Source organism: Pseudonaja textilis, chromosome 4, assembly GCF_049901715.1.
Source record: "Pseudonaja textilis isolate UNSWEBS1 chromosome 4, rPseTex1.2, whole genome shotgun sequence".
Taxonomy (NCBI): domain Eukaryota; kingdom Metazoa; phylum Chordata; class Lepidosauria; order Squamata; family Elapidae; genus Pseudonaja; species Pseudonaja textilis.
This window is the reverse complement of record NC_141993.1, coordinates 7,324,687-7,348,406: the sequence shown is the minus strand read 5'-3', so window position 1 is coordinate 7,348,406 and position 23,720 is coordinate 7,324,687. Positions and strand designations below refer to the sequence as shown.

General features: G+C 43.9%; 1 protein-coding gene across 4 annotated transcripts in view; it reads right to left on the bottom strand.

Annotated features, from left to right (window-relative positions):
• The window catches only part of DLG5 (discs large MAGUK scaffold protein 5), a 115,681-nt gene that overhangs the window by 4,723 nt on the left and 87,238 nt on the right, over window positions 1-23,720 (bottom strand). For all 4 annotated transcript variants that reach the window (XM_087932188.1, XM_087932189.1, XM_026710945.2 and 1 more), the window contains 10 exons: window positions 21,787-21,920; window positions 19,103-19,267; window positions 17,655-17,838; window positions 15,551-15,699; window positions 13,321-13,491; window positions 12,189-12,385; window positions 8,312-8,455; window positions 5,352-5,479; window positions 4,312-4,421; window positions 1,995-2,104 (listed from right to left, as the gene is read on the bottom strand). In XM_087932188.1, coding sequence (XP_087788314.1) covers window positions 1,995-2,104; window positions 4,312-4,421; window positions 5,352-5,479; window positions 8,312-8,455; window positions 12,189-12,385; window positions 13,321-13,491; window positions 15,551-15,699; window positions 17,655-17,838; window positions 19,103-19,267; window positions 21,787-21,920 — 1,492 coding nt within the window. The remainder of the gene's footprint in view (window positions 1-1,994; window positions 2,105-4,311; window positions 4,422-5,351; window positions 5,480-8,311; window positions 8,456-12,188; window positions 12,386-13,320; window positions 13,492-15,550; window positions 15,700-17,654; window positions 17,839-19,102; window positions 19,268-21,786; window positions 21,921-23,720) is intronic.

Below are 23,720 nucleotides of genomic sequence, written 5' to 3'. Positions count from 1 at the left end.
TAATGGCTGCAGAGGCCTTCAGAAAAGACTTGCTGTCCGCAGAAGAAACAGAAGTCCCCGAAGGCCTCTGACAGTGAAATGGAGGCCAGGGGCGACACGCACAAGTGAAGTTAGTCAGTGGATGACATCCCCCAAAAATAAGACCTGGTGCCTTTTTGGGTGGCCAAAATAAATATAAGACAGGCTCTTTTTTCGGGGAAACACGGTAGTTGATACACTATGCAGGGTGTGGCTGAAAGCTAATATCGGGTCATCCTCGACTTAGACCACAACTGAGTCCAAAATTTATGTTGCTAAGTGCTTCACATTCGTCAAGTGAGTTCTGTTCCATATTGTGAACTTTTCCCGCCAAATTTGCTAAGCGAATCATTGCAGTTTTTACATTAATCACACGGTTTTTAAGTGAATCTGATTTCTTCCTTGATTTTGCTCATTGGAAGTATGGCCAAAGAGACACCCCTCCGGGGGGCACCACAAATGTCATAAATGTGAGTCAGTTGTCAAGCATTCTGAATAGGGATGCTGTCACGGTCGTCTGCTGTTATGACTTGCAATGTTCAGGGTGAACTTTAGGAGGAAAAAAAAAAAAAGATATTTTGGCAGATTGCTCTTCGGAAGAAGTGAGAGACCTGCAAATTCCAGGTATAAAACCTGGAAGGAGCAATAAGTTAACTTGCAGCAATGAATTGAGACTGTAAACTAGAAATAGTGCTTTACCCTTCAGTCTTAGGATAAATGTCTTTGTGAATGGTAAGTGATGATATATTTTGGTTCTGACAACACAGTAAACTGCTATTTAACTTGTAGGCTTTCCCACAGTCCAGAATGTTCTTAATAAATATTTTTTTGCTGTCTCGTATCGGAATTTTTCTACGGGCAATAAAACGATGCGTTAACTTATTGTTATATAAGTAAGTTATACTTTTGGCCTGGATATGATTGACTTATTTGCATGACTTCTTTACATGACTTCTGCTGATACGACGCTGTTCACCTGAGGTCCAGCATCTCCTCCACTCAAAAGCTCTGTCTGACCATTTCCTTGGAGGTTATGACCTTCGTTTCAAACTAGAAAACATTAACTGAAATGTCTGCTATAAAAACATTCCTGAATATATATCAACCCCTTATACAACAAGTTTCCCCATGAACCCTGAATTCTTCTTCATTCATAGAGAGACATATTGTTGAACAAATTCTGTCAGGGGGTGAAGATGGTACAATGGCAATTGAATATCCAAAGTCTCAAAGGTGCTTTGAAAAAAAGGCAACTGATTTTGAGGAAGAGGAAGAAGGAGGTTGGAGGGGGAGGGGAGAAGGAGGAGGAGACGAAGGAAGAGGAGGAGGAAGGAGGGAAGAAGAAGAAGAAGAAGAAGAGGAGGAGGAGGAGGAGGAGGTGGTGGAGGAGGTGGAGGAGGAAAAGAGATGAAGAAGGGAGGAGGGGAGAAGAAAGAGTATGAGGAGGGGAAGGGGAAAAGGAGGAGACGGAGGAGGAGGAGGAAGGAGGGAAGAAGAAGAAGAAGAGGAAGAAGAAGAAGAAGAAGAAGAAGAAGAAGAAGAAGAAGAAGAAGAAGAAGAAGAAGAAGAAGAAGGAGAAGGAGAAGGAGAAGGAGAAGGAGAAGGAGAAGAAGAAGAAGAAGGAGAAGAGGAGGAGGAGGAGGAGGAGGAGGAGGAGGAAGGAGGAGGAGGAGGAGGAGGAGGAGGAGGAGGAGGAAAGTAGTAGTAGTAGTAGTAGTTGTTTCACTTCATCTTTGAGACAACTATGACCTGGGTGACTGAGAATCTCCGTAGACCTGAGCACCCAAAGCCACTCCGTGGGAACAGAAGTGGTTGGTCTCTCCTGCCGATTTCATCGTAATTTTTCAAAGGGAACCCACGAAGTGAAGGGCAGCTCGCTGAAAAGCCCCTAGTTCCTACCCCCCTTTTTGGCCGAGGGAGCAACAGAAAATTAATTCTGCTTCGATCCTCCGTGTCTCTTTTCTTAAAATACCAACCTGTGAAATACTTGCTATATTCCTGTTCTATCTTCTGAGCCGTCTCAAACTGCTCTTTGGAATGTTTCTGGGTCACCTTGTCTTTTAAGAAGACGGGATCCTTTTGCTCTCTGGAAAACACAAATACGTACACATATCCGTCTCTATCTTGTTAAATGAGATAATTAAACCCAGCAAAGACCATAGGGATGTGAGGACATCGCCCTCTAGTGCCCACAGAAGGAACAGCAAGGACTTTCCAACCCGTCACGATGTCCCAAGCAACCTGCCCTCATGGGCAGCAATGGGTAGTCCTTCGACTTATGACTGCAACGGAGCCCCCAAATTTCTGTTGCTATGCAAGACGGTTGTTAAGTGAGTTTGGCCCCATTTTACAAACTTTCTTGCACCAGTCGTTACGGGAATTGCTACCGTTGTTCAGATAGGAAGGCGATTGTTAAGTGAATCTGGCATCTCCATTGACTTTGCTCATCGGAAGGTCACAAAATGCGATCATGTGACCACAGGGGCCTTGCAATCGTCATATGTACATCCCAGTAGCCAAGCATCTGAATTTTGATCAGGTGACTGTGGGGATGCTGCAATGGTCAACAAGCCCATCCGGCCAGAAGATGAATAGTTGTCTGTCACACCTATTCATCTCACCCCGCTGTCTTTTATCCCCAGAGCTAGGGTGGGGCCTCACTAGCAGTGGTGGCTCTTCCGTCCGAAGGACCGGCCCATGGATTTCCACTGCTCTCCTCTCCTCTGCCTTCTGTGCATCTCTGTGTTAGGCACTGGACCCAGCTGTTCCTCCTCTTCCTCATCAGCCACCTCCAGACCTGGGGGCTGTTGACTCTCCATCTGAGGGCTGATGGACGGCCCAGGCTCCACCTCCCTCTCTCTCTCTCTTTTTCTCTCTGTCTCCCCCTCCCTCCCTCTCTCTCTGCCAGCTCCATTCCCTCTTCCCCTTCAGAGCCCCCAGGTTGCCTTGATGCTGAGCCTGATTCCCACGCCTCCTCCTCCGATTCGGCTGCTGGAGGGGCCGGTGGCCAACGGGCCACAACACCTGTATCCACCCCTAGTTCATGAACAATATATGATGCCTACCATTCTTACCCTCTATTTTTTTTAACAAGTGTCATTAGAAAACATACACTTTATTTTGCAAGCTTCTGGGCCTTAGCAATATGGCAAAGGCCAGTCTGCTAGAGCTTAATTCATCCTGGTTTGCCCTTCCTGGGCTGAAGCCAGTTTCTCCCCTTGGATGTATACACAACATGAATCAATACAACATGAATCAATACACGGACACCGGAGACAAAGCACTGATGGGGAGTGAACTTTGTATTCCCCTAATGGACCCCTGGAATTGACCGGCTTATTGCCTTCTAAGCCTTTTGAGGTTGATGGGGAAGAGGATGGCCATGGATCAGCTTGGAGGCTTTTCTGAAGGACTAAGAAGTGGAAATAGTTGCCATTGGAAACACAGAATAACAAAGTTGGAAGGGACTTTAGAGATCTTCTAATCCAACCCCCAGCTTAGGCAGGAAACCCTACACCACTTCAGACAAACGGTTGTCCAATCTCTTCTTAAAAACTTCCAGTGTTGAAGCATCCACAACTTCTGGAGGCAAGTTGTTCCACTGATCAATTGTTCTGACTGTCAGGAAATTCCTCCTTAGTTCTAGGTTGCTTCTCTCCTTGATTAGTTTCCACCATTCCATTTTCCATTCCAAAAATGTTCACTTTTACTATCATGTCATATGGACATATTTTTTTTCCGTCTACCTCTTATAAATGCTAAAACAATGGAGCCTTTGGCTTGATTTCTCCTTGCTCCTTTTGAAACTCTTCTCTTGGGTCCTTGGATGGGAGATGACCAAGAATTCCCATGACTGTAATCTTGGTTGGGAATTTGCAAAAATATCTCCCCAAAGACAACAGCAATGTGCCCAAAACTCTCACATGGATATACCCATACAGTTGGACAAAGTCAAAGTCAACACTAGAAAAACCCTCACTCTTGATGACCAATATTTTATATCTCAACTAGGTTCATGTCAATAATTACCTGTCCTAATGAGCACCTGAAGTGCCTCTCATTCTGGCAAAGGTTTGCGACTGATTAGGCATGTTTCTTATTATGTGTTATATACCATGAACATGAATGCCCAGTTTAATTCAGTTGGCTTCAAGTCCAGCTTACCAGAAGGAATTGTTAGGAGAAATCCTACACGCTGCACAGGAATGCAAATGAGAATCGTTGTTTTAAAAACTGAGGATTGGTGAGGAGGAGGAGAAAGATAAACTCTACAACGCCGTACTTCACACTTACTTGATCTGCTTGGCATTTTTGTAGCGAACAAAGATGACTATTGGGTAGATGTGAATGCTGTGCAGCCTCTCAATGGCATGAGGTGCGATGTCCAAGAGACAGTGGCAATCCTAAGAAAGGAACAAGAGAGGCCTTCTGGTTGGTTATTCAAGACCCTACGATGGGGTTCATTCAGCAGTCTTAACAAAGGATTCTACAAGGCTAATCAATGTTATTAGTCCCATATTGTAGGGGAGAGTTGGACTCAATGGGAGCTTGTCTATTGCTCTCCACTAAATCCAAAACCAACCTACCTATCTCTCCTCTCTCCCCTCCCCTCTGTTCCTTTCTCCCCTCTCCTTCACTCCCTTCCCTCTCCTTTCCCCTCTCCTCCCTCTCCCCTCCTCTCCCTCCCCTTTCTCCTCCCCTCTATTCCTCTCTCCCCTCTTCTCCCCCTCCCCTTCTCTCCCTCTGCCTTCCCTCTCCTTTCCCCTCCGTTCCCCTCCCCTTCTTCTTTGGTTAGGGCTGTTTCTAGTTGAACATGTAGTGCAAACAAAGTCATTGACCAAATCAATGGTTTGTTTTCACAATCCGAAGCCACAATTCTCCTGTGGTTCACACAATTAGAGAAGGAAAATGTGGTTTCCTGCCTCGTCTGTGCTGTGCCTTTCCCAACCCTGTAACTATTTTTTTTATAGATGGAGTCAACAAGTTCTAAAATAAGGAAGGAGAACAAGCCAAGAAGGGGTCAAATAGAATTGTTCCTTGGCTCAACCTGCAAGATGGGTTGATTCTGGCTTGTTCAAGAAACCATGATGAAAACCAGCCCAACGTGTCTGTACCATTTTTAAACACCAGCGTTTTGAGATAGCTGAGAAGAAATTGCTTTTGTTGGGTTTCCAGATGGCTCCGATCCTATCCTATTTCAAAATGTTTGGGGCAATTTCCCAGTTTCTTATTCAGGAAGCCTACAGGGTTAAACTTGAATTTTTACAATTGTGTTCTTTTTTTTCTTTTTTCTTCTATCAAGAGGATGAGACTTGAGACGAAAGAAAAAGCACCTTCTCGGTTATCTCCTTTATGGAAGCAACAGTTGTCACGTCAAAATGCCCGCTCCTACGTTTATAATCTATGAATAGGCAGTCTTTCACACCCCGTTCGATAGCTTGCTGAGAAGCTTTCATCACCTCTGTTTGGAAAACAAAAACAAACCACGGTTTATTAGGTTTTAGCCAAAATACACTGATTTAACAGAAACATTTTTTTTTTCCTGATCCAGGTTTCACTGGTGCAATTATCGGTGGCATGGATCTGGGGGAAAGGCTGTTTGGGATCATCAAGGAATACATCCGCCATCTGCAAATTTTTTATAGCAAAACAGGTTTTCTTTCCTCCTTTAAATGGCTCTTTAATTCTCTTGTATCAGAGTGGAGTTGGGGAGACTGGATGGAGCTGAGCTGGATGGATGCCCTTCCTAACGCCTATGCGGAGTTCACAGCAGATATTTTCTCTTTGTGCCCAGAGAGAGAGAAATATCTGCTGCTACTTAGGGTCGAACTCTGCAACCTCCTGGTTGTGAAGCGAGAGCACCATCTGTAGGCTACCACATGCCTCTCTTTCATAGCAAAACAGTTATCAGAGCGAAATATATAACGTGGCAAAGAAAGGAGAATACTGTGTGTGGTGTATATAAAAAATGAGAACAGAAAGAGACCTGTTATTATCTTAATCTTTTCAAGGCTGGATCTGTTGATTGTGGGTGGCAAACAGACCACGGTATGAAGTTAACCAGACAACTACAAAGAATGGCAAAGCACATGACATACTAGAAACATTTTAAAAATACATCTTGTTAAAACACTTCAGGGCACTAAACCTTTGGAAAAGCAACCTGTCACAAGCAATTAAGCTGAGAATTAATTGTAACTGCTTTTTCTTCTTCTTTAAAGCACACAAAGAAACTGTAATATGGCATTGATAATACACAGCATCTGCTTCAGGAAATTAGATCAAACGTTAGAATCTGAAGAAAGCAAGAAGGTTTTCCATGATGTGTGTGTGTGTGTGTGTGTGTGCGTTGCACAATCAGGTTGAGATATGCAGCAAAATTAAATAGGAATATGTTATTTATTTGCATCCCACCTTTATTGTTTTTACAAAAAATGCAAGGTTGGCAAACATATCCAATACATCTACCTCCTCCTAATTTCTTCCCAACAATAACCATATGAGCAGAGTTGGGTTGAGAAGAAGAGAGTCACTGGCCTAAAGTCACCCAGCTGGCTTGCATAGCGAAGGCTGGACTAGAACTCACAATCATCTAGTTCCTAGTCTGGTGCCTTAACCACTAGGCCAAACTGTCTCTCCTTCTCTCTCTCTCTCTCTCTCTCTCTCTCTCTCTCTCTTTGTCCCACCATGAATATGGTGGCAGGTCACTGAGTCATGAAGGTGGGAAGAGAATCCCTTTTAAAATATTCCCTAACCATAATGAACTGCCATCTGCCTGCAATTTGGCATGTCAAATCTCACCAGGCTCAAGGTTGACTCAGCTTTCCATCCTTCCGAGGTGGGTAAAATAAGGACCCAGATTGTTGGGGTGATATGCTAACTCTGTAAACTGCTTAGAGAGGGCTATAAAGCACTGTAAAGCATTATATAAATCTAAGTACTATTGCTATAAGTCTCTGAAAATATAAATTAAGAATAGGCTCTTGCTGTATGGACAGACTAAGTTACCTGAATACAGGAGGAGGCTGGATTCTCACCTAGTTTCCTTTGTGCCCTGTCCAAATTTGTAACTATTTTAATAGATGAAGTCAACAACTTCAGATGGAATAGAAATTTAAGAGTTGCCTAAGGCAACAAAAGGCACGATGAAAAAGTGAATGGAGAAAACATTTCATGCCGAAGAATCTTTTTTAAAAAAAAAATAATCCAAGAAGTCTCTTGGATGATCAAGTCAACCTTTGAAGAAGGACTACTTGGTAAGATGGTTCGTCTACTCATTTTTTACTTCCTAGTCTGAAGGTTCGGAGAACAGGATGTCCAACACACCATAAATAAAAAGCAGCTGGCATCCAAGTCACATAAATAGACATTAATTGCATTAACGAAAATACTTTTCGAATATTTTCAGGAAGCTCCTTCCATAAACAGATGTTATGTGTAGGTAAAAAGGAAACCTGGTAAAAAGGAAACCTGTTACGTTACAGGAGAGAGAGAGAGAGAGAGAGAGAGAGAGAGAGAGAGAGAGAGAGAGAGAGAGAGAGAAAGAAAGAAAGAAAGAAAGAAAGAAAGAAAGAAAGAAAGAAAGAAAGAAAGAAAGAAAGAAAGAAAGAAAGAAAGAAAGAAAGAAAGAATTCTTTATTGGCCAGGTGTGATTGGACACACAAGGAATTTGTTTCGGTGCATATGCTGTCAGTGTACATAAAAGAAAAGATACATTCATCAGAGTCAAGAATCATCAGGTACAACACTTAATAATAGTCACAGGGTACAATAAGCAATCAAATCATACTAGGAAACAGTCAATAAAAATCATTAGGATACAAGTTACAGTCATAAGTAGGAGGAGATGGGTGAAAAGGAGGATGGGAGGATTAATAGTAATGGTAATGCAGACTTAGTAAATAGTTTGACAGTGTTGAGGGAATTATTTGTTTAGCAGAGTGATGGCATTCGGGGGAAAACTGTCCTTGTGTCTAGTTGTTCTGGTCATAGTGCTCTATAATGCCTATCTTCCTATCTATCTATCTATCTATCTATCTATCTATCTATCTATCTATCTATCTATCTATCTATCTATCTATTCAAGCCTATGCACAAGAATCCAATCAACTAAAAGTGCAGCATTAAATTGCCATCAGATAAGGGTCAATGGAATTCAATTGGATCTGAATTTGAATTGTTTGTGGCAATGTAAGGATTCTAAGCTAATGACACATTTAACTCCATCCCCCATTCTGCCTGCTCTTCTCCTACACTGTCTTTCTTAGGAAACCCTTCCATACAATGGACTTACCAAGAGGACACCTGCAAAATTTCCCCGGTGATTCTTTGACCAACATATCTTTCACTGCATCCGGTAACGGTCCAAGGATAAGCACTGGTCTAGGAGATGTGCAATCTACCTTTTGGACTCGTTGATACGCCAGGCTTACTGCATCTGCAATGAAAGAAGACACTGTTTGCATTTTGCCCTATGTTTCTCCTGCTTGTGTTGCACTCAACTGCGCTTACTAGAAAATATGGTTGAAAACCTGGCCTGATGGGAAAAGTGCCAAGCTGAATGTCCATAAACAACCCCAAATCAATCAATAGGAGCTGCCCGACCTCCACTCAAACTCAATAGCTGAACTGAAACCCCCCCCAAATAGGAAGCGTGAAAACAAACTTGAAGTGCCGTGTTTCCCCGGAAATAAAACCGTGTCATATATATATATTTTGCCACCAAAAAAGGCACCAGGTCTTATTTTCAGGGGGTGTCATCCACTGACTAACCTCACTTGTGCGCATCCCCCCTGGCCTTCTTTTCGCTCTGAGGCCTTCAGGAACTTCTGTGGTCGGCAAGGCTTTGCTGGGGGCTTCTGCAGCCAATAACAGAGTTCTGGATCGATCTGTAGCTTTGTTGTCAGCTCCAGAGGCCTTCAAGAAAGCCTTGCCAGCCTTGCTGGCTGCAGAAGAAATGGACCGGCAAGGCAGGTGTTGGGGTGTGCGAGGCCTGGCTACAACTGTCCAAAGGTAAGTAGTAGGGCAGCTCCACCCCCACATCCCCACCTTGCACTCTGGAGTGGGCGGGAATCTTAATTAGGGCTTATTTTGGGGGGTAGGACTTAAATTGGGCTCATGCGTAAAAATCAAGGTAGGATTTACTTTCAGGGGAGGTCATATTTTTGGGGAAACAGGGTAGTACATGAAGGCAATCGTGATATCGTTGCTGTTAGCAAAACAGGGTGGGAAGAAGGATCTTCTCTCTCAAAGTATGTGATTTACACCCTTCTGATATGCCAGGTGCACAAGATAAGCAGACCAGAGGTTGTGTTTTTATGTGTTTACTGATCTGAAGAACATTTTGGAACCACCAAGAGTGAAGACTTAACATTCGTCTTACTGGCAGCATTGCTATAAATACAGGGATTAGAAAGTCCGACATCAATCACCTGGTTGCAAAACATTAAGAAGATTTAAGACTGGCATGGAGACTCAAGCTACTGCCCTATTTTGAATCAACAAGCACTTGGTGTCATGTTTTTACTACAGCTCTACTTGGTTAGGAAGGAGAGAGTAAAGCATCCCTTTCAAACCATTTCACCGGTTTCGTGCAGCCTCAGTACAAAACAAAGCAGCCGTATCGCCTTACTTCCCCTGATTTCCCCTCTCCATTCTCCTTCTGCCTATGCCATACCAGGTAGTCCTCAACGTATGGTCACAATTGAGCCCAAGATTTTTGTGGCTAAGCAAGACATTGGCTAAGTGGGTTTGGCCCTGTGGTTTGCGGCCCCACTTTGCAAGCTTTCTTGCCACTGTTGTTAAGTGAATCGCTGCAGTTGTTAAGTGAATCTGATCTCCCCCACTGACTTGGCTTGTCGGAATGTTGCAAAAGGGGATCGTGTGACTCGGGGATGCTCCAAACCATCATAAATGTGAGTCGGGTTGTCAAGCATCCAAATTTAAATCACATGACCATGGGGATGCTACGATGGTCGTAAAATGTGAAAATGGTCATCGGTCCCTTTTTTTTAGTGCCGCTGTAACTTCAAACGGTCATTAAGTGAACCATTGTAAGTCAAGGACCAGCTCCACACAGAATTTGAGCAAGAAATGTCTCTTTTGGCCTTTGCAAGTGCCGGGGATTCAAAGCAACCCATCAGACAAAGGCCAAATGCTTTGGGGGAAGTGAAACGAATCCTGTTATTTCTAAGACACCAAATTTGGTGAGGCAAATTGAACCTTTTTTTTAGAGACCAGGGCATACAGAAGGAACTGAAGGGTTATGAAAGGGCCAGCTGCGATAAGAAAGATCGCTTGTCGGAAAGTCACTAGAATAAAGGGCTTATGGCCAACACAAATCTCTTATTTAAAAGCTGACGAAAGGAAGGCCGGCGTCCGTCATCAAGCCATTAACTCAGAGGTCTCCAAACTTAACAATATAGCCGTCTGGAGAATTCTGGGAGTTGAAGTCCACAAGCCTTAAAGTTGCCAAATTTGGGGACCCCTGCATTAACTTCTTGCAGCTTTTACTACCGTGTTTCCCTGAAAATAAGACCCTGTCTTATTTTATTTTATTGCCACCAAAAAAGGCACCAGGTCTTATTTTCGGGGGATGTCATCCACTGACTCACCTCACTTGCGTGCATCGCCCCCAGCCTCCTTTTCGCTGTCAGGGGCCTTCAGGAACTTCTTCTGTGACCGGCAAGGCTTTCCTGGAGGCCTCTGTAGCCATTAACAGAGCTCTGGATCGATCCGGAGCTTTGTTATCAGCTCCCGAGGCCTTCAGGAAAGCCTTGCCAGCCTTGCTGGCTGAAGAAGAAATGGGCTGGCAAGGCAGGTGTCAGGATGTGCCAGGCCTGGCTACAACTGTCCAAAGGTAAGTAGTAGGGCAGCTCCCTCCCATCTCCACCCTAGCTTAATTTTTACCCATGCACTCTGGAGTGGGCGGGAGTCTTAATTATGGCTTTTTAAAAGAGAGATATTTAGTTATGGACCCTAACTGGACATGTGTCAACCCTGAAGCTGGCCTGGCCGAAGCTATGTTGGAACTTCAGTGTTGCCACACTGGAGCTGAGGGATAGGGAGGGAAGGATTAGAGATGGTTGGGGTTGTGTAGTCAAAATAAAACACTTTTTCTTGGCAACCAAGGTCGTTCTCACATCTGGCTGAAGGAGGTGTTCTGGCCCACCAGTGGAACTGGCAGCAGAATTGGACAGTGATGAGGTTGGGGTGGAACACAGGCCAGTCCTGGAGTTTGGGAAAAGCTCTGACGAGGGCTCTGCATCAGAAGCAGAGATGGGACCAGGGCCATCCAACAGTCATCAGATCAGAGTCGGAGATCAATGGGGGAGAAGAACAGCTGGAGCCTGTTCCCAATGTGCACATGCGCAGAGCTGCCAGGAGAAGGGAACAGCTAAGGAACAAGGGTCAACTTGGGAATAAAGACACAGGTGGACAGTGAATATCCCCTCCCATAGGGAATAAAGAGGAGCAAAAGGGGAGTGGGGTTTGAAGGAGACAATTAGTTCATTTAATTAGGGTGAAGATTTGTTTCTGACTCCTTGAAGATTTGTTTCTGACTCCTCTACTCCAGCATTGCACTTGGAAGCTATCGGCCTGGCAGCTCTCCAAGCTTGATAAGGTCTGTGATTGCAATTCACCCTTGAAAGACTGTTTGACGGATGTGAATGAGAGGAAATCACATTAGACTGATAAAAAAAGGGGTTTTGTCAAGATGAGGAGTCTGCCTCGTGATTTTGGGAAGCCTAGGTCAGAACAGGAGGAGTGATGTCACCAGACCAGCAGACACTACCTTGATTGGGCCATGTGGCTGATTGTTTGGGATTGAGGGGAAAAACTTCTAATTAGGTGAAAACTGAGGGGCTCTTCAGTGTCAGTTTTCACCAGATCTGTGCCAATATGATGTTCCCAATAAAGCGATTCTTTGAGGAATTCACCTGCCTCAGAGTTCTTGCTTGCAACGGATCTATTAGCTGGAACCCTGACAACATGTTAAAAAGACACACACACACACATACACACAACAAACACACACATCCCCCCAGAACTGTAGCTCTGCCTTATCCGTTCCGCAGCCGCCTCCTGCATTTGCAACGCACAAAGTTTGCGGAGGAAAATTCCCCCAGTTGGTTCTGCCCGGTCATTAAGAGAATGCGATCGGCACTTGCCGTCCAAGAAAGGAATGGAGTCCGTGCTAATGGTGTCCAGGGCCAGCAAATCTTTCCCATCTTTGGACCCGCTTCGCTTGTGTTTGTGTTTCCTTCGGAAGAAGGATCGGCGGGCCGCAGCCGAGGTTGCCTTCGAGGAGCTGTTCTCATCTTTGGCTTCGGACATGCTGTGTCTCCTGTAGAATTCCTGCTCCATTCTAGAAAGGAAGGGTTGGGAGAGTCAGGCAGGAAGAGGTGAAAGGATTGGGACCGAAAAAAAAATCCTAGGAAAAAAAAAAACAGAGCCGGTTGTAAGAGGCACGTCCCAAAGGTGTTTTTTTTTTCAAGAGGCAACCGGATTTTCTGGTTTTTCTTTGGAGACGTTTCGCTTCTCATCCAAAAAGCTTCCTCAGCTCTAACAGGTTGGTGGGAAATGGAAAGATTTATACTCCTTGCAGACAGCTGGTCATTTCCATCCTTTTAGAGGGCCATTGAAAGCACTTGGAGGTTTATTTGTGTCCTTAGGATCATAGACTTTTAGCCATGCACTTTGGGATGAACACCCTTCGAATGGTGTGCGAGTAGAAATGGATTTCCTCCTTGCAGATGATAAGAACCAGGAGCAACTACTCAGGTGACCCTGGGGAGACAGACAAACCTCCAAGAGGCCTCAATGACCCTCTAAAGGATGCAAATGACGAGCTGTCTGCAGGGAAGAGAAATCCTTCCATTCCCCACCATCCAGTCAAAGCTGAAGAAGCTTCTTGGATGAAAAGTGAAATGTCTTCAAAGAAAAATCCAAGAAAGTCCAGTTGCCTCGTGAAAAAACAAGCACCTTTGGGACAACCATGACCTGGATGAGTGAGAATCTCTACAGAATTTGTAAGAGACATCCTTCTGAATACGGGTCGCCCTTGACGAATGAGCACAACTGAGCCCAACATTTTATTTTCCCAAGTGAGACAGCTGTTAAGTGAATTTTGTCCCATTTTAGCACTTTCCTTGCCTCTTTCGTTTTCACCTCTTTCTCTAGAGTTGGCTTCTTCCAACCCAGTCATGAAGGGTAGAAGGCTTGCATTTATGTTTACTTCTTTCAAGTAGCTTTGTTTGTGCAATGCCCCAAATCCCATTGAAATCTCTAGGGTGGAATTACATGTATTTGCTGGGGATCTGTCCTCTTTCCAGCTTCTGAGCGTTCTCATCCAGCTGCCAGGCCATCCAACAGCCAAAGTTCCCCTGGGGCAGAGTGTCATCGACATACAAAATATCATCTTTTTTAAAACTCAAGTCCTGCTCGACTTCTGCTAGCCGGTCATAGAGTGCCCTGCAAGGAGAAAGAGAGAGAGAGAGAGAGAGAGAGAGAGAGAGAGAGAGATGACTATCTATCATTTTCAGACTGTTCCAGATGTTACGGGACAAAAACTAAGGACCTCCTGTACTGCAGATATCCCAACAGCCATCTCTACCAACATGGAGAAAAAAAAGTGACCTTCGACGTACAAAAATGCGTGATTTAGACAAAGATTTACTTTGGGCCCCTTGACGGGTGGGGTGGGGAAGTATCATAGTTAAATTTGGCATGTTATGACACAAGACTTTATTGACTGGTATTTGTAAATCCTACAATATTTTAACCTGCCCATTTTCAATTACCTTTTCAATTCAGTATTTCTACCAATGTTTCATAACTGGCACATAATAATGTTTACAGATGGAATAGAATTTGAGGAGGGTAGGACAGAGTAGAATAGAACAGAACAGAACATGGAATAAGAATAGACTAGAGTATGGTAGGGTAGGGCAGAGTAGAACAGAACAGAACAGAATATGGAATAATAATAGAATAGGGAATGGAAGAGTAGAATAGAATAGAGTAGAGTAGAATAGAATAGAGTAGAGTAGAGTAGAGTAGAGTAGAGTAGAGTAGAGTAGAGTAGAGTAGAGTAGAATAGATATTGGAATGAAGAATAGCATAGAGTAGAGTAGAGTCGAGTCGAGTGGAGTGGAATGGAATGGAATGGAATGGAATGGAGTTGAATAGAATAGAATAGAATAGAATAGAATAGAATAGAATAGAATAGAATAGAATAGAATAGAATAGAATAGAATAGATATTGGAATGAAGAATAGAACAGAGCAGAGTAGAGTAGAATAGAATAGAATAGAATATAGGAGTGGAGTGGAGTAGGGTAGGGTAGGGTAGGGTAGGGTAGGGTAGAGTAGAGTAGAGTAGAGTAGAGTAGAGTAGAGTAGAGTAGAGTAGAGTAGAGTAGAGTAGAGTAGTTAGAAGGGACTTCGGTGGTCTTCTAGTCCAGGAAACCCTCTACCATTTCAGACAAATGGTTGTCCAATCTCTTCTTAAAAACTTCCAGTGCTGGGAGCATTCACAACTTCTGGAGGCAAGTTGTTCCACATATAGTCCAGTGAATCATTTTGGTGACCACTATGATGTTGCTTTTAATCCATTTGTGTCATCTCTACTTGTGTGAGCTGAATATTATTGTTATTGTGGTTGGTTGCAAACTCAGCCAGATTGTGTGTTTTTTTTAAAAAAAAAACCTGGCAGTTTCTGTGTCTTGAAAAGTTTCCAAGCTCCTTTCTAGGGAGGTTCTTAATCATACAGGTTATCCCAAAGGTGCTTTTATTGTTATTTTTTTTTTCAAGAGGCAACTGGACTTTCTGATTTATTTATTTTTTGCTTCTCATCCAAGATGCTACCGAAGAAGCTTTCTGGATGAGAAACAAAGGAAGAAAAACCAGAAAGTCCAGCTGTCTTTAAAACAAAAGCACCCTTGGGATTTCCAAGCTTCTGTTTTAAGCAAAATTTTGGATCCCACTCTCTTCCCCATCAGTTTTTGGGGACTGGATCCCTTAATCTTTTCAATTCCAGGCTGGCGGGGGCATCCCCCCCTGAAATAAGTGGGAGACCAAACAATGACTCAGAACTGCTGGAAGAAAAAAAGAAGGGAGAACCTGAAAAAGGAAGCGAAAGAAAATCTTGAAAAAATTCTAGAAGGCTGGGGTTCCAAAGGACATTGTAAAAAATACCCATTTCAAAAAATCTTTATTCCTAGGTTCTGCACTTTGCAAGTAACTCAGAAAACAGACATAAGAATGGACAATGAAATATGAAATTATCACCAGTGCAGTTTGATTTAATCATCTCAAATATTTAATATTATTTAAGTTGGTCATTGAGCTGTGGTTTAAATGGCATCACCTCCCTACTCTAGCACCAAGTTCTTCACATATGCAAATATTCCAATGAAGTTGTAGCAATTTGGCTAAGTTTTCTGCACTAAACCAGGAAGAAAAGTTTGTGTCCATAAGCAGCCCATGATAGTTGATGAAAATACGAGGTGAGATATTTTTTTTTTAAGTACCTGACATAGAAACCATCTCCAGGTAAATCTTTGATCCTGTTGAATTCTTCGAATCTGTACTGAGCTTTTATTCTAATCGTGTCAGCTGGTTTGAGCATTTCAAGGTAAGCTTCCTCCGCTGTTTTATTTCGCATGTCAACGGACCCATACTGTAAATAATAATAATAATAATAACAACAACAACAACAATAATAATAATAATAACAACAACAACAACAATAGTAATAACAATAACAATAACAACAATAGTAATAACAACAACAATAACAACAATAGTAATAACAATAATAATGATAATAACGATAACAATAATAGCAACAAAATACAAAGACCTACAAATAGAAATAGAATGACTATGGCAAAGGCAAGCAAGGGTAGTACCAATAGTAATAAGCGCCTTGCGAGCAATCCCAAAACAACTCGTTTCCCCCCATCCTCCCAGGATGTGTCATAAATCACATTTTCCAATGAGCACTCTCACTGGCTGATACAATCTGGAGAAAGGTATGCATGGAATGTGCTTCTGGTCATAGCAACTGAGCTGCTCCATCTGTTCTCCTCCTCCTGCCTATGGCAACTCGAGAGTAGGCCCGGAATGCTTTATGAGTTGACAGCTGGCATGTTTCCTCTTTGCACTGGGTAGAGCGGGCTGAAGCCATGCTGGCCGTCCCCTTACATTTTCCAGGATGGCCCCATGGGCTGGATCCAAGCACACTGTGGACCTGATGTGCCCTGCGGGCCTTGTGTTTGACACCCCTGGGTTAGCTAAAGCTGTGTAATCCAACACCATACAACCTGAAATTAATCTTCCTCACCGTAGGGTGAAATAAGCAAATGGCTCGAAACTTGTATGAAATCCCAGATAGAAGTGTACATTTCCACACAGATAATGAGACCCACCATCATGGATTTTGCAATGGTCTAAAAATGACCTATTCTTTTATTTTATTTCATATCAGAGTACGGGCTGTATGGAGATGACGGGCTACGAGTGATATTGCACAAGTGATAATGTCATCAGGCAACAGTTCTGTCAGGACTGGGGGAATATAGGCAATTTGGGGTTATCTGCGGGATGACACCTTGTGGCTTCTGAGACAGGACATCATCACTTGTGCTCTAAAGTAGTCCCTCAAGTCCTTCAAAACCCAGAAAACAAGCTCAGAAACAGTAAATGAAGATTCAATTCTGTGAAGAAGGCACAGAAGAGGATAAATCTATCTCAGCATCTACTTCTGTCTTACTAATGCAGCACCATTGAGAGTGTCCTTACATACGGCATCCTTGCATGGTACGGGAGCAGCTCTGTAGCAGACAAAAAAGCTCTGCAGAGAATCATTAAAACTGCCCAGAATATCATTGGGCTCCAGCTACCAGCCCTGAATGACATCTTCGCATTTCACTGTTTGAGAAAGTCGCACAACGAGACTCTTCCCATCCTGCTTACAATCTTTATGAACTGTTGCCTTCTGGCAGAAGATAGAGAACAATTAAAACTCAGAGCACACGTTTTTCTGAACAGTTTTTATCCCAGAGCTATAATTGCATTTAGCAATGAACTTAAGGACCATCATCAGTGAGCTGTTGGACAGTATTGCTTGGTCTGTTGTGTGGATGCTTGTGTGATTTTAGAGGGTGGGGAATTTTGGTGGCTGGGGTGTGTTTGAGGATTGTCATGTGTATGTGTGTGTTGGGTCTGGTCTCTGGGTGTTATATGAGTTTTGTTGTATGTATACTGTGTATATACGTACAATGACAATAAAGAATTCAAATTCAAATTCAATCACCCAGGCCAAAAATATTTCAGAAGGTGAAATGGCAACTGAGCCAACACTGACTCTCCGCCTACCCAAATTTTCATTCAGACTGAAGAAGTTACCTGGATGAGTAACAAAACGCCTCAGTTTTAATAAACTTTGGTCCAGCTGCCACGATTTCACCTTTTAAGATACCCCAGAAATAGTCCAAAGCTCTGGTTAAAAACACAACAGCCCCAAAATTTGTTTTATGTGACCAAGTTCACACCATCACTCTTCTTTTCTGGCATCTAGAACTCTTTTGTCTTTCTTGGTTCCTTCTTTCTTTTACTTATTAACAGCGTTACCTCCAGTATTAGATCTCCTGGCATTAGACCTTCAGATCCTTTGGCTGGGCTCTCCTCTTCTAGGTCAGAGACAAATATCCCATGCATGTTCCCACCACCAATTTGGATTCCGAGCTCCGCTTGAAATTTCCTGATGTTAACCGTTCTAGGTTCAGGTGTCCTCTTAATCGTGTCAACAGAACTCCTATGAACAAGGACAAAGAAGAGAGAAGGCCATCAATCAAACTAATCCTCCATGGCTCCCCTTAATCCTTCTGGGGGGGACGGGGAGAAGGATAAAGATAAAAGGATGTTCCAGCAGGTGGTTGGGTTTGAGCGCCTCAGGACAGGAATGAACTGTTCCCCGCTCAACATCTGGATGTCAGAATAGAATAGAATAGAATAGAATAGAATAGAATAGAATAGAATAGAATAGAATAGAATAGAATAGAAATTGGAGTGAAGACTAGATGAGTTGAGACGAGACGAGACTAGACTAGACCAGAATAGAATATGGACTGGAGTAGAATAGAATAGAATAGAATAGAATAGAATAGAATAGAATAGAATAGAATAGAATAGAATATGGAATGAAATTGAAGAGAACAGAATAGAATTCTTTATTGGCCAAGTGTGATTGGACACACAACAAATTTGTATCCATGCGAATACTCAACTCATTTTCGTGCCCTTGTTCCTTGCGCAGAGTATTTATAAGAATGTGTTGTTTTTATTTTAAAAAAAATTCAACACCTATTTCTATCACATCATCCTTTAAAAGAGAGAGAGAGAGACAGAGAGAAAGAGAAAGAGAGAGAGACAGTGACAGAGAGGAGAGAGAGAGAGAGAGAGAGACAGACAGACAGACACTGCAGATATGAAACAAGGGGGGTGAGAGGAAGGGACAGAGAAAGAGTGACAGAGACAGAGAAGATAAAGATAGATACCATAGATAGATAGATAGATAGATAGATGGATGGATGGATGGATGGATGGATGCATGGATGGATGCATGGATGCATGGATGGATGGATGGATGGATGAATGGATGGATGGATGGATGGATAGACGGATAGACGGATAGACAGACAGACAGACAGACAGACAGACAGACAGACAGACAGATAGATAGATAGACAGACAGATAGACAGACAGACAGACAAACACAGTAGATATGAGACAGGGGGAGGGGGAGGGAGGGAGGGAGGGAGGGAGAGATCAGGCTCTGGAATATGGGGCCAACTTTCCCACCAACGTCAGCAAACCACCGTCAGTCAAAATTCATATTAGTGGTCCCCGGGATTTAAAATTATGAATTTGGTGGTCCCTGAGGTCCAAAAGGTTGGCAACCCCTGATCTAGTGCAACCCCTTGCCCAAGCAATCTTACACCATTTCTGACCGATGGCAGTCCAACTCTTCTTGAAAGCTTGATGAGGATACCTAGTTTAGGTAATGAAAGTAGCTTACCTAACTGAATTGCGGGGACTGGTGGTTGGCGTGGTCTCCTTGGAGGGAGGAGTCATGGTCCCTTCATCCTGTTCGCTCACAGTGTCAATTATGGAATGGCTGTCAGGAGTTGGAGCTCCACTGCTTTGTGGAGTGGAATGACTACTCACTGGTTCCAGGCGGGAGCTTAAAGGAAAGAAGGGAGCCATAAAAGAAGTGAATTGAAAGGCGAATAAAATGTGATAACTTTCAAGAACTTTTGGGGTCTAGAATGATCCTCAAGACCTCCGCGCCAGAAGGTAGAAGAAGCAACAGATGAAAACTAACCAAGGAGAAAAGCAACCTGGAATTAAGGAGAAACTTCCTAACAGTGAGGACAATCAACCAGTGGAACAGAAGTTGCCTTCAGAAGTTGTGGGTGCTCCATCACTGCGGGTTCTTAAGAAGAGACTAGACAACCATTTGTCTGAAATGATATAGGGTCTCCTGCTTTAGCAGTGGGCTGGACTAGAAGACCTCCAAGGCCCCTTCCAGCTCATATTCTGCTTGACTGATTGGTTGCCTTTGAATTTTACTTGAACCTGTAGTTTAGTCCAGCACGGGTTCCTTGCAAGTAGACTAAGGAAGCTATATTCTTTCCACTTCAAGTCAGACTTCTTCGAAGAAAAAAAAACCTCACTCACAAGATGACAATTAAGTGCACTTTTAACTGTGCCTCTGGCTCCCTACAGCTGTGACTGATCAGCAGAAACAAATTTAATGTACCTCATCCTCCCCATCCATTATAACTGGTAAGGAGAAGACATGGCAGAAGCTCTGGGCGGAATTAAAGAGGGATCAGCCTAGAATCCCTACATAGTCACAAACAGTCTAAGTCCAAACCTCCATGAATTTCATTGTTATCACTCTAAGCAGTGCTAACCCTTAGCTGAAAAGATTCTGGTGCCCAGGCCTTTTAGCAATAAATCAATTTAATTTGTCCCTCTGTGTGGATCTGATCTTTTGGGCTTGACATTACCCATTGTTGGGGTTAGCAGGCAGCAGGTGTGGATGGCTGAATAGAGTGAGGATTCAGATGAGGGGCCAGGACCATCAGGGAGTGGACTGCTGATTTCAGAGATTGTGGGGGTTGGCAGCAGTGATGAGGAGATTCCTGAGGAGCCTGTGCCAAGTGCGCGTGCATGCAGGATTGCTCGGAGGAAAGAGCAGCTACAACAGCACGGGTGACTTGGGGGTAAGGCTGAAAGGTAATGGCCCCTCTCCTTCAAGAAGATAAAATCCAGCTGTGAAATTAACCTTCTTTGCAGAAGGCAAAGACGTTTTGAAATGCCAGCCTCGTCAACATTCCAGTATGTCCACGAGTTTGTATTAGAAGATTCTTGTATTGCAGATTATTTCTTGTCTGTTATCTTTTGGCAAGTCTCGCACAGTTTGGCAAGGCTTGTGCTTATCACAGCTAATTATTTTGTAAAAACATTACAAGGTTTCTGTTCTTTTTGAGTTGTATTTGATTTGTCGGAAAAGGGCCTGGGTCAGAACACCCATTCAAAATGTATGTCAATGAATCCAATCAGTAAGGTTCATTTAATCTGTCACGTGGAAGACTGTATTTCTTTGGCTCTCTGCTATCTATTTTGTGAGCCAATAAAAACCAAAAGGACCTTTCGCAGAGACCTATCGAGAGGGCTCGTGACTCCATTTCTCTTTCAGGCTTTCTCATCCTGCCTCTGTTACTATAATCAAGGGGTCCTCAACCCCTAGGGGCTGTGGCCAACTATTGGGCCTTGAGCCATTTGGAACCGGGCTGTGGAAGTGGCAGGCAAGCACATATGCATTGCCATTTGTGCGAGCAGCAGGTGAGCGCCAGTACCTCTTTTGCGAGAGCAGTGTGTGTGTGTGTGTGTGCCCGCCACTCGCGCAAATGGAGCTGTGTGCATGCGTAGACTTGCCTGCCACTCACACGAAACCACAGCCACTCCCCCCACCAGCTGGGCCATAAAGCCAGAAAGGTTGGGGAACCCTGCTGTTCTCACCCAGCTCCCCAAACACAACAAACCCTCTGACGTGAACTCAAAAGATTCCTTTATTAGGAACACCGGCAGCCCCAGCAAAAAGTTTATCTCGCAGGCTAACAAGATTGTCTGGCAGGGAGATGAATAGTGGTCTGCCACATCTATTCATCTCTGCCCCCTGCCTTTTAATCCCCAGATAAAAGGGTGGGGCCTTGCTAGCAGCGGTGGCTCTTCCATCCCAAGGACCGGCCCACAGATTTCCACTGCTCTCCTCTCCTCTGCCTTCTGTGCATCTGTGTGTTAGGCACTGGACCCAGCTGTTCCTCCTCTTCCTCATCAGCCACCACTAGACCTGGGGGCTGTTTACTGTCCATCTGAGGGCTGATGAATGGCCCAGGCGCTCTCTCTCTCTCTCTCTCTCTCTCTGCCAGTTCCATTCGCTCTTCCCCTTCAGAGCTCTCAGATTGCCTTGATGTTGACCCTGACTCCTATGCCCCTCCTCCTCCTCCTCTTCCTCCTCTAATTCGGCTGTTGGAGAGGCCAGCGGCCAACAGGACACAACACTTGCTATAATCTGTCAATAAACCAACTGGTGCTTCATGGTAAGAGTGTCTTGGTCTCTGCTTCAAACCTACGTCCAGTAAGAAGATCTTCACATGATACAGGTTTTGGCGGAGAAGGTCTAAAGCTTACCTTGATCGTGAATGATTGCCCAACTGGAACATGTGGGGGTTGTACTGTGCCAGAATAGTTATGGTGTCACACTGCTGCCCAATGATCAGCCGAGCTTGTTGTTCCGTAGCATTCCGCAAGTTGATGCCGTTAAACTGGGAGAAGAGAAGAGAACCAGGCGAGGATTCATTCAGACAGAATTCTGTGTTTAATGTTGCTAATCTTGCTTACCGAAATTGGATTTCCCCAGCTGATCAAATACGTTGCACTGATTTTTCCAACCGATTGCTTCTCTTGCATTAAGACATGACTGTGTGTGCGCGCGCTCGTGCACGCATGCACACATTCATGCAAGTTTTGTCGTACTTAATTACCCCTTTGGGAGAAAAAATGCTTTTTGAGTTTCGGGGGAAATGCCATGCCTATGTAGGTAGTTCTCGACTTACGACCACAACCAAGCCCAAAATTGCTGTGGCTAAGCAAGACCGCTGTTAAGGGGGATTCTGCTCTATTTTATGCCCTTCCTTGCCACAGTTGTAAAGTGGATCGTAGCAGTTTTTAAGTTAGTCACGTGGTTGTTTAAGTGAATCTGGCTTTCCCTGGGGACTTTGTCTCTCAGAAGCCAGCTGGGAAGGTTACAAAAAGGGGATCACATGATCCTGGGACAGTGAAACCATCATAGATACATGCCAGTTGCCAAGCATCTGAATTTTGACCACGTGACCATGGAGATGGTGCAACGGTTGTAAATGTGAAAGTCATAAATCATTTTTTTCAGTGTTGTTGTAACTTTGAAAAAGTCACGAAATGAACGGTTGCAATTTCAGGACTACCTATGCCAACGTAATAGTTGTCAGGATGATGTTGTGGTCAGCAGAGCTGGTGGCAGACTCAGACAATGAGGAGGTTGGGGAGATCATGGGCCAGTCCTGGTGTCTGTGGAAGGCTCTGATGAGGGCTCTGCGTTGGAGGCAGAGATGGGGCCAGGGCCACCTGACAATTATCAGCTGCCTTTGGAGTCAGAGATCAGTGGGGCAGAAGAACAGCTGGAGCCTGTTCCCAGAGTGCACATGCACAGAGCTGCCAGTCGAAGGGAACAGTTAAGGAACAAGGGTCAATTTGGGAGTAAAGGCACAGTGGATGGTGAATGGCCCCTCCCATAGGGAATAAAGAGGAGCGAAAGGGGAGTGGGGTTTGCAGGAGACCATTAGTTCAATTCATTAGCATGAAGATCTGTTCCTGACTCCTTGGCAAGTAATTGCTGCTCCAGCATGGCGTTTGGAAGCTATCACCCTGGCAACTCTCCAAGCCTGATCAAGGTCTGTAGATGTGCAATCTCTTGAAAGACTGTTGGCCGGGACTTTTCTGGAGAGGAATTCTCCTTAACCTAAATAAAAAGGGGTTTTATCAGAACAAGGAGTCTGCTTCATGATCTTGGGAAACCTGGATCAGAACAGATGAAGTCATTAAACCAGATGGGGAAACGAAACTCCTGAAGGGACATTGGTAAAAATGGCCAGCGCCACAACTTCTCAGTTATGAGATCCCTCAATTTTCCGTTCAGTACATTTGGACGATAGGCAAATTTCCAAACAGAGCCCTGGAATGTAGCTTTTTGCCATTTTCATTCTCTACAAATGCTTGCTGGGGGTGGGGGGGTAGGGGGGTGTCAAAGCATTCTTGGAAATAAAGAGAATCCTGGAGTGTGGTGTTTTTTCTTGGGAAAAATAAAGGAAGGTGACACTCTGCAAAAACGTGTGCAGGTAAGACACACATACAGGACAAAGGACATGTGTTTGGACCCATCTATATTTACCAACAGCATGTTAAACAACCCATCCTTAGGGACAAGGGTAAGCAGTAGAAATAGCGTCAATGAAAACTAGTTAAAATGCCAATAAATCTGGATATTTGAAGGTGTTAGCTTTATCTACAGGTAGTCCTCGACTTACGAC